The 11,636-nt window shown below is 38.7% G+C and overlaps 1 protein-coding gene across 1 annotated transcript in view; it reads left to right on the top strand.

Moving 5' to 3' along the window:
• Positions 1 to 11,636, top strand: part of Abcc4 (ATP-binding cassette, sub-family C (CFTR/MRP), member 4) — a 183,047-nt gene that overhangs the window by 148,770 nt on the left and 22,641 nt on the right. Inside the window, exon 26 of the mRNA XM_013023011.1 lies at positions 2,072 to 2,161. Within this exon, the coding sequence (XP_012878465.1) occupies positions 2,072 to 2,161 (90 nt within the window). The remainder of the gene's footprint in view (positions 1 to 2,071; positions 2,162 to 11,636) is intronic.

An 11,636-nucleotide genomic window follows, 5' to 3' on the forward strand; every position in this document is an offset into this window, starting at 1 on the left:
GTGGCTCAAGTGGTAGAGCGCTAGCCTTGAGCTGAAGAGCTGAGGGACAGCGCCCAGGCCCAGAGTTCAGGCCCCACGACTAGACCCCTCCCCCCAAAAAAAGGAGTTTCCTAAAGGGAAGAAGGTAAGGGAGAGTTATAGGCATAAGACTCTGATCACAAAGTAGAGGGCTAGATTTAAACTGTGCATTCTTGTAGTGTGCTTAAGTTAGGAGCTTTCTCATCCCTTAACCAGGAAGGAAGGTCAAACTGGGCAAAGCAAAGCATGTTTTTCATGGCTTAGCTTAGGGATCGTGGCTCAAGGTGGACTTGGAAAAAGTATTATCACACCCTTCACCTGTTACTGGGTGTGATTTTTGCTTTATGAGAACCTGGTGGGAAAATAAGTTCAGGTAATGTAAGTCATCGTGGACAAGGAAACAGATCTGTTGCTCATATTAGCAAACTTCTCCACATGGAAAAGAACTGTTCTGTCCTCTCCCACGTCTGTATCTCCTCGGAGCCCACAGCATTCAGATATTCTAGGGGTAAAAGAACCATCGACAGAGAGGGATAATGAGTAACAGCTGCCCCATATATGGCCACATCTCTTCTGTAAACCTCATATAAGCAAGGAGAGGAGAAGAAATTACCTGGCTCATTGGAATCTTGGAATTTATTATGACAGAATTGTTTAATTTTAATATGAAGTCTTCTAGTAGAGTAGTGACTGTCACTGTATCCCACTGTTGCATAGAAGTTGCTTAGACCTCTGCCTTAAATTCAGTAGTCTTATGTGAAACCATGAATAAAGGCAGTCGGGACTTTTTGGTTCCGTTTAGTGTTCATTTTGAAATATCATAGGATCAGTGATTCACCCCCCCCCCCCGCCCCAGAGCTTCTCAGGTATATTGGTCACTTACTCACTTTTGTGCAAATGAAAGGCCATTTCAATGTCTTTTTTTTTTCTTTTTATGTTGCTGAGAGATACCTGTTTTGGGTGGCATACCATTTCTTCTTCCTTAGTCCTAAAATTGAGACAGTGAAAGACAGAACCAGTGTCCTTATGGCTAGAGAAAAGGTTTTCTCCTCAATCTTTCTTCTCAGGCATCCTTAGTGGCCAGCCCCCCGGTCAGTGAGATGGGAGACTACGTCCTGATCAGCCAGGCTGCTCTGGTTCCCATCTCCTGGTCCTCACCCGGGCCAGGGTTGCTAACGCCTTCCAGAAGAAAACCTGTGCACAGCTTGCCCACGTTCACATACAAGATGCTCTCAAGAAACCCAGGAGGAAGCGTGTATTTCAAGAGCAATTTAATTGTGGCTTCCTCCTGAGGCTGGTGAATTAGGAAGAGCTATTTAAAATAGTTTTATTACTTTAATAATAATACTTGCCTCCTGATAGGTTTCAGGCTCCCCTGCTCTTGTAGTTTATAAGGAGATTTTGCGAGAGAGGAGCCCGATATGCAGACAAGGTGAGCACAGCTGAAGCAGTATCACAGCCCTCTCTCAAGAGTAGGGGTCCCATGGGCCTCATGGGTCACTTCCCTTTAGACAAAGAACAGAGCCAAAATGCAGGAATACAGGGACAGTCTCAATCCGCTGGACCGTTTTTGTCTTTACCAATGGAAAACCACTTAGCAATGTTCCTTTGAAGCAAAAATATTAACTGGTAATGTAGTCAGTGATTTCTACTATTATATTAGGTTCAGTAATTTATTTCTTTTTATTAGGTTTTAGTAATTAGTTTCTCTGGCTGTTCAGTTTCTCAAAGACATATATTCTTGAATTTTGTATGCAGTCGATGTGACTAAGAAAGCATGTTTTGAACACAACCTTTTTCTTCAATTTCTTCTCACAATAACATGTCATAACAATTTCTTTCGCTAGTGTTCAGAAGTCTGGAAGTTATTTTGGAGCACAAGTTTGTTGAATGGGGAAATTAATGAAGATACCATTTTTAAATAGACATTAATAACTTTAGAATTAATGTTGATGGTGAATTTTGGTTTGTATTTTAATTCTGTTATGAAGACTAACATCAGAATAAAATATAAAGAGACCCTAGTAATGACATTCATTCTTTGGACGTTCAGGAACCTGTATTGTTCACTGGAACTATGAGGAGAAACCTGGATCCCTTTAATGAACACACAGATGAAGAACTGTGGAATGCCTTAAATGAGGTAATGTATAAAATGTGATTTTTATTTTTGTCAGTCAAGGGGCTTGAATTCTGGGCTTGGGTGCCATCCCTGGGGGTCTTTTGCTTAAGGCTAATATTCTACCACTTGAAGCCACAGCTCTACCTCCAGTTTTCTGGTAGTTAGTTGGAGATAAGAGCCTTAGAGACTTTCCTGTCCTGGCTGGCTTTGAACTGTGATTCTCAGATCTCAGCCTCAGATCTCAGCTACTCAGTCTGAGTAGGTAGGATTACAGGTGTGAGCCATCAGTGCCCAGCTAGAATATGGTTATTTTTAATCTGCTAGCTGTGTGTATGCTTAGGTTTGTAGCAGTTCAGGTAACCGAGGAGCACTTACTGTTCTTAAACTGTGTTCTTTCTGGGGAACCTAGAAGATATAGATGCACTTAAAATGTATTAATAATGGTGGAAATGAAAAGTAAATTGTCTCATGTTAGCTGACATTATTTTACTTGTTCCTAAAGGGCACTAAGTTAGAATCTGTATGTATAGGTTCAAATTCTCTTTGCCACAAAGTGCCCTAGAACATTTATTTTACTGCTGTTTTTAAAGAAAATCTAGGAAATGGAGACATTAGTAGTTTTTCGTTATTAACCAAAAGATCAATAAGGGAGGTGATGCTTATGAAAGGGTTTGACGTTTTAAAAGAAAGTGTTCAAAAGGTTCTGTTATGCAGTTAGAATGTGATCGATCATTATTTATGGACAAACATGTCATTTTAAGACTGCAGAGTGAGTTCAGGGAACACAAACCCCCAGCTTTGCTACATTTTTATATTACTAATATATTTATTCCTGGAAATTTTGCTATTATTTGTGTAGTGGATTTCTGTGGTCCACTGTTTAAATTTCCTTTTCCTTACATGGTTGTTGTTTTTTTTTAATTGTTAATTTTTGGGTGCTGGAATGATCTGAGAGCCTCTTGCTCTCTTTTGGCTTTTTCTACTCAAGGCTAGGACTCTCTGACTTGAGCCACTGCTCCACTTCTAGCTTTTTGCTGATTAATTAAGATAAGAATCTCATGGACTTTCCTGCTTGGGCTGTCTTCAAACCATGATCCTCAGATCTCATCCTCCTAGTAGCTAGGATTACAGGCATGAGCCACTGGTGCCTAGCTGAAAAATGATTTTGACTGTTATCACACTGTAGATTTATTGTTTCAACACTAGTTATTTTGTAATTTCACCCTAGTTATGCAAATTAATTCTAAGCCACTTAGACAGAAAGTGTATTTTAGGCTTCGAATCCTGTGTAGGACCTAACAGCTCAGTCTTTTCCATTTAGAGAGTAAGCGTGTAATAAGTAGGTAGTGAATGATCAATCACTTCATTTGAGAAAAGTACACCTTATTTCTTTAAAACCACCAATCTCAGTGGTCAACTCTCCCCATTGTTATTGCTGTCTGGAATCAGGGTATTTGTCAGTGTCACCCTTTTGGTGTCAGCTCTGACGTGGAGGCCTGACAGCTCTCCTCCAGTGATTGTTTCTGAAGGTATGTCTACACTGAGCTTTTACACATGCACGCTGCTCTCCAGAAAACTGGAGATATTTTCTTTTCCTACATTGGACCAGTTCCCTCTCCATCTCCTACTTGAAAAGCTGTTGGCCTTTGATATCACTTCAGTTTGTGAAATTATTTTTTTTTTCTGTACTGAAATTCTAGGAGGGAAGAGGGAGGAAGGATTCTTACCCTTCCAAGATGGTGAGAAAGATATGATAATCCCCCTATTCTTGATCTCCCAGGACAAATTGAATGGCAATCTGTGACACACCCTGAAAGAACAGGAATTACTAGTCCATTATTTTTCAATTGGCTTCAGTGCTTAGATTTCTCTTCTAGATGCTCAGATAGTAAAATGACTTCAGAAACACATTGGTCCTTGCTCCATGAAGAAACTTTAATTGTTCCATTAAAAGCCATCTGAGGACTTGGCTGCAACTTATTCAAACTGTGAATAGCCAGAATTACACTTGGGTAGCTTCTCACAATCCTGAGAGTTGGGCGGTTGAAATGGAAGATAACTTGGTGTGCCCCTGTGTGAGCCTCATTTGGAGCTTCCTGTGAGGGGCTGTGAAACCTGCCTTGAAATGTGGTGCATGCACAGTGCTTCTGGACTTGGCGTTATCACTCAAGTAGCATCTCTCAGCTCTCAGAAATGGGAAAGGATGGCATCATTCTCTAGGAATTCCTCATGAGACTATATACATAGAATATATATTGTATATGTTATTTATATGTGTACACACATATGCACTTTTTTTGTGCCATTCCTAGAGCTTGAACTCAGGCTCTGGACACTGGCCCTGAGCTTCTTTGACCAAGGCTAGTGCTCTACCACTTGAACCACAACTTCTCTTCTAGCTTTTGGGGTACTTAATTGGCGATAAGAGTTTCATGGACTTTCCTGCTCAGGCTGGCTTCAAATCAGGATCCTGCCACTGGCAGGATAGTTGGAGACCTGGTGTCTTTGGCAATTTTTGTTAAAATGGACTGGGTACCTGTAGCTCAGTCATATAATATGCTCATCATGTGTATGGCCCTGAGTCCCTTTAGAACTGACTAGTTTGATAGCTGGAAATGGGAACCCAAACCCACAGACAGGGCTGACTGCAATTCCTTAAGAGAACACTATTACTTTTACCTCTAGTAGTTTTGAGTAAAAATGGTATTTTCAGAAGTAGTATTTCTTGTTCACCCTTCTTCCTTGAAGGGGCAGTACCTGAGATGGAAGAAAAAGTAGGTTTGATATTCAGAAGGGAGACAGTGCTGTGGTTGTTATCCATTTATCTTGGTTATTTCTTTAAAAGATTCAGAAAGTTACTTCAAAGACTGAAAAATTGCTAGCTGTGAAAAGAATAACCCTTACTAGAACCCAGGACACCAGGGATGTCTCAAGAAGCAATGATTGTCTATAAATAAAACAGAACTAGTAACTAAAGATATAGAAGCAATAGATGGGAAAAGGGTCAAAAGATCTCAATTGATAAAACTGAATATAAGTCACTATGTTATGTCTGTTATAAAACAACTTGAATACTGGGATGTACAACTAAGAGTGAGGTATGTCATGTCGAAAGGTGAAGAAATCTCATTATGCACATCACTGATACTATCTTTATTAGACATAAGTAGGTCTCGTTATACAAGAGACCAAGATACAGAAATCTGAGCATTGGTAGTGTACGCAGCAAGAACCGCAGCATGGCTTTATTCAAATTAAAACTCATTTCCACCTTCTGATCACATTTCAGTCTCTCTTCTCTTTCCAGTTCCCATCGGTCCCTCTTTCTGTAAAGTTAGGAAGTTCCAGAATAAGTGAGAACAGAACAGATTTCTCTCCTGTGAGAGTCCCTGGCACCTGGTATCTGCAGGATACATGGTGCGTGACTTGGAAGGTACTTACCATGAGAGACCAGGATGCCTTTCAGAGTATCTGGTTGCAGTTTATTGTTTACAAACTCCAAAGCAATCTGAAGTACTTCCATAGTGAGTCATATAGTTTAAAATACTATATTATGACTATGCTATTATTGAGCCAGTTTTCCTAAAATTATAATTCTTTTTTTAATGCTTTGTACATGTTATAACACATGGATATTATGATTTCCTTGGGCCAGCTGATTTTTAATAAGGAATATATTTCTTTGAGGATGACATTTAATAAGGCGATGATTTATATAAAATATATGTGAGTGTGGATTCATTTTCTAATTCATAGAAACAGACATGTCATCATGTTATGAAATGAGATGCACTCATGGCTTCATGCATTCAGCAGGTATTTATTGATCATTTGGTATGCAAGTGCTGAAGTTTCTGAGGTGACTATAGTGTTGACGAATACAACACATGCACACACACATACATATATGCACATAGCCAACTGGAATTCACTGGGAAAAGATAGAAAATAAGCTAATGCATAGATACTACAAAGTTAGATACTGATAAATATAATCAAGAAAAGTAAAGAAGAACATGATGAGAGTTGGCTGACAGCGCTGTGCGTGATAGGCAATATCTATTGATTGCTTAACTTTGCACTGTTTTAAATAGTTACACATTCTGAATTATTATATACTTGAATAATCTGTGGGAATAGACATCATGGTTATGACAGTATTATGTCTCATTTACAAGTTAAGAAGCTATGGTAGAGAAAGTTCAAAAATTTACCCAGTTGGCAAAATCAGGCAGTACTAATGTTCAGGCTGTCTAGCTTCAAAGGTACAATTTTTTATTTGAAGAATTTCACATCACAGTATGGTAGACTAATATGATGATCATCCATATCCTTTACCAAGATTCCCTAGTTGTTAATGTTTTGCTACCACTGCCTTCTCTCTGATCTGATCTGTTTTTTTAATTATTAAATTATGTGCTAGTACCAAAGCTTGAACTCAAAGCCTCATGCCCTAGAGCTCAGCCTTTTTCTTTCCTAACTAGTGCTCTACCACTTGAGGCACACCTTTAGCCCGGGTTTTTTCTGGCTGATTGTAGATGGAGTCTCACGTAATTTTCTGCCAGAGGTCACTTCAAATTGTGATTCCTGCAGATCTCAGCCTCCTGAGTAAGTAGGATTATAGGAGTAAGCTACCATCTCCTATCTTTTATCTGAATTTTGCTGAACCATCTGAAGATATATTGGTATACATTTTCATTAAGTTGCAGATCACTCTTAAAATATGTAAAAATATCACACTAAGTCTTCTCAGAAAGAAAAGCTGATAAAACCTTGCCACTGCCCACTTTGATTTGCCTTTCACCAGAGTACAGATCATGAATCTGTCTCATAAGAACAGTATTCAAGCTGGGTACCAATGGCTCACACCTGTAATCCTAGCTACTCAGTAGGCTGAGATCTGAGGATTGTGGTTCAAAGACATCCCAAGGCTGAAAAATCAATGAGACTCTTATCTCTAATTAACCAGCCATAATGCTAAACTATAGGCATGCTCAGAGAGTAGAATGCCAGCCATGAGTGAGAAAAGCTGAGCAAGAGCATGAGGCCTTGAGTTCAGTCCCTTGTTCTATGTGCTTACATGTGTGCACACACACACAAAACACAGAACAGTGCTTAAAAATTCTCTTTGTTGTTATAGATGTTAAGACTAGTACCACAATCCGAAGCTACACTTCAAATGTTGCATGTTTCCCTATATCTTGTATTACAACCAAGCACGAATATCATATTTCATCTTAACAAGCATTTGCACTTCTTGGAATGGACTTCCACTATGAACCCTACCCAAGAGCACATCATTGCAGTACTTTAGCATTTAGAGTAACTTGGATGTGTTGTTTATATGCCCTTGGGGTTTTTTTTGTTTGTTTAACAAACGGGAATAGGAAGACACAAGAAAGAATAAACCCTCCCAGCTCTCTTTCCCAGGCCTTTCCCCACCACGTGGAGGACCAAGATGGCCTGGTGCCAGCCGGAACGATGAATAAACCTACCCCTTACCTGAAAAAGAAAGAAGAAAAAAAGAATAAACCTTGGTGAAGAAGTAAATAAGCAAAGGAGGAATAGGAAAGAAGTAAATATTATACAACAAAAAATAAGGCAGGAAATGTAACATACTTTTCAATATTAACAGTAAATGTTACTGATCTCAACTCCAATCAAAAGAAAGAAAAGGGCAAAACCCAAACATTCTTTGCCTATAAATATCTTCCAGAGACAATAGGCTTGGGTTGAAAGTCTAGAAAAAGATTTTCTAAGCACATGGACCTCCTCCCCGCTAGCAAGATGAATAGGTATACTTTTAACTGATACACTAGACTTTAAACTAAAATTAGAAGAGATAAAGAAGTCACCTCATATTAATAAAAGGTAAAATAGCAGTTGTTAACATATATGCACCAAATGTTGATGCACCTAAGTTCACCAAACACTTCTGGACTTACAAGCACTAATGGAACCCAGCACCCTAACAGTGGGAGACTTCAATAATCCACTCTTAGTCCACTCCACAGTAGTCAGTTGGCCCAAACAAAAATTAATGAGGAGGGGCTGGGAAAGTGGCTCAGTGGTAGAGTGCTTGCCTTGCATTTATGAGGCCCTGAGTTCGATTCCTCAGTACCACATAAGCAGAAAAAGCTGGAAGTGGCACTGTGGCTCAAGTAGTAGAGCGCGAGCCTTGAGCTGAAGAGCTGAGGGACAGCGCCCAGGCCCAGAGTTCAAGCCCCACGACCAACAAAAAAAATAAAATAATGAGGAAACCTCAGAATTATTGACACTGTAGACCAAATGGACTTGATAGACATCTACAGAGTATTTCATTAAATGGCTGAACAATCAACATTTTCCTCAGCAGCCCATGAAACTTTGTCTAAAATAGATCATATTTAGGGGCAGAAAGCAAGTCTTAGCAAATACAAGAAATTGAAATAATTCCCTGGATTCTGTTAGACTACAATGGAATTATCTGAGAACTCTACAGCAATAGAAACCACAAAAGTATTAAAATACATGGGAGGGGTGCTGTCAAAAAAATTCTTAAAATCTATTTAAAATGAAAGGAAACATATCCAGTGATATAATCCTATACTTAAAAAGCCCTAAAGATTCCCCCCTTTCTCCTCCCCTCCCCCCCACATATGTAAACAAAACCCTTCCTAGTCTGACAAACACTTTGGGAAACAGAACAGAACATACCAAAAATAAATCAATATATACAAATAGTAGTTTTCTATAAACCAACCAATCAACAAGCTGAGGAAGAATTTTTTTTTAATTCCATTCACTATACTTTCAAAACAAAGCAAAATACTTAAGCATACGCTTCACCAAGGAGGTGTACCTAAAAGACCTACAGCGAAAACTGCAAAACCTTAAGGAAAGAAATTGAAGAAGACACCAGGGGATGTAAAGACCTCTATATTCTTGAATGGGCAGATTAATTAATTAATACCATAAAAATAGTTATAATAACAAAAGTGATCTATAGATTCTGTGCAGTTCCCTTCAAAATCCCAATGCCATTATTGACATAAATAGAAAAATCAATCCTAAAATTGATGTGGAATAATAAAAGATCTCGAATACCTAAAGACATACTGAGTAAAAGAGACAACACTGGGAAATATCATAATACTCGACTTAAAATTATACTACAGAGCCATAGTAACAAAAACAGTGTGGTACTGGAATAAAAACAGTGGAAGGGAATAGAAGACCCAGGAATATAACCACATAGCTACAGCAATCTAATCACTAACAAAAGAAAAAAACTTGAACTGGAGAAAGGGCAGCCTTTTCAGCAAATGACATTAGGAAAACTGGTTATCTAGTTGTAGGAGACTGAAACTTGACCTCGATATCTTACTCTGTACAAAAGATCAGCTCCAGGGCTGGGAAGGTGGCCCAGTGGTAGAGTGCTTGCCTTGCATGCATCAGGCCCTGGGTATGATTCCTCAGCACCACATAACTGAAGCCAGAAGTGGTACTGTGGCTCAAGTGCTAGAGCACTAGCCTTGAGCTGAAGAGCCGAGGGACAGCGCTCAGGCCCAGAGTTCAAGATCCACAACTGGGAAAAATAAAAAAATAAAATAAAAAAACAAAAAAACTGGAATGTAGACTTCAAGGAGTGTGGTATTTAATTTTACCAAAAAGGTAAAAATTCTTAACATAAGATTTGAAACTGAAATTAATATAGGAAAACATGGTGAAAACTGAAAGATATGGATATTAATTTCTTTCTGAATAAAGACAGTTGCTCAGAAAAAAAGAACGAGAATTGACCAGCAGGACTATATCCAATTAAAGATTCTACACAGCAAAAGAAACAATTACTAGAGCTAAGAAACAAGCCATAGAATGGGGGGAAATCTTTTCCAACTAGTCAAATGATAAAAGAGATAGTAAAAGAACAAATCATCCAGCTGGGCACTGATGGCTCTCATCTGTAATCCTAGATACTCAGGAAGCTGTGATCTGAGGATCATGGTTTGAAGGTAGCCTAGGCAAGAAAGTCCATGACACTCTTATTTCCAATAAACTACTCAGAAAAAGCTGGAAATGGTGCTGTGGCTCAATGGGTAGAGCATTAGCCTTTAGCACAAAGAGGCTCAGGGACCAGGCTCAGGCCCTGAGTTCAAACCCCAGTACCAAAAAGAAAAGAAAAAAGGGAAGGGGGGAGGGAGGCGAGAAGGAAGAAAAGAAGGAAGGAAAGACCAGTTAACAAATGGGCAAGCAGACAATTTTCAGAAGAAGAAATACATAAATACATACATAAGTACATAGATACCTAAATGTTCAACATACCTAGCCATAAGGAAATAGAAACTACCTTGAGATTGCATCTCTTTTCAGTCAGAATGTTCATCATGAAGAAAGCAAGCATAAACAATGCCCAGGGAGATATTCAACACATCCATGTTTATTGCATGCTGCTCACTGTTACCAAATGGTGGAACCAGCTGAATTACTCAACAACCAGTGAATGGACAAAGGAAAAAAGATGATAAATAGCATACACATACATATGTGTATATATGGAATATATACACAGCCATGGAATATGGAATATTACTCAGCCATTAAAATGAAGTTATATCTTTGTCAAGTAAATGGATAGAATTGGAAATAATCATATTGAATGAGTTAAGCTATGATTTTTTTAAAAGTACATATCACATATTTTCCACTTGTGGAGTTTCAACCTAAAAGATACGCATTGAGGTTGGGCACTGGCAGCTCTCAGAACCTAGCTATTTAGGAAGCTGAGATCTGAGGATCCACAATTCAAAGCCAGCTTGAGCACGAAAATCTATGAGACTCTTATGTCCAATTGGGCACCAAAAAAAAAAGAAAGAAAGCTTTAAGTGGATCTGTGACTCAAGTGGTAGAACACTAGCCAGTAACAAAATAGTTCAGGACCAGCAAAAAAAAAGAAAAAGAAAGGGAGAGATGGAAGGAAGGAAGGAAAAAGAAGGAGTGAAGGAGGGAGGGAGAGAGAAAGAAACATAGAAGATAGATAGATAGATATTGGTAGTGTATATAATATTGCAGTAATGGGATTGTCTGGAAGAGAGAACAAATAATATGGGAATACTTTTGTCTCCATATGAAGATACTGTTAGGAAACTCACTGAAAACTGTTAAACATTACAGGGTAGGAATGGGGGAAGAGCAAAAGATGGGGTTAATCAGACTAAAATATGAAAATGTGTATAAAATATGACCGTGGAAACCCTTTATGCAATTAGCATACACTGATAATGACAGGAAAGTAAAACAGACTTCGTTGTAGGACAAGCATCAGAGGAGGAGGAAGAACAATGGAGAAGATGAATGAAGGTGAATTTTTGAAGGGCTTTTTATTTCCTGTATGAAAATAGAACAGTGATTGGCACAGGCCGAAATTTTCTTAATAGAGACCCAGAAACACAACAAATCAAAGAAAGGTTGGACAAATGGGATTGCATGAAATTGCAGAGCTTCTGCATGGCAAAGG

The sequence above is a fragment of the Dipodomys ordii genome, unplaced genomic scaffold, assembly GCF_000151885.1.
Source record: "Dipodomys ordii isolate 6190 unplaced genomic scaffold, Dord_2.0 Scaffold65, whole genome shotgun sequence".
NCBI lineage: Eukaryota > Metazoa > Chordata > Mammalia > Rodentia > Heteromyidae > Dipodomys > Dipodomys ordii.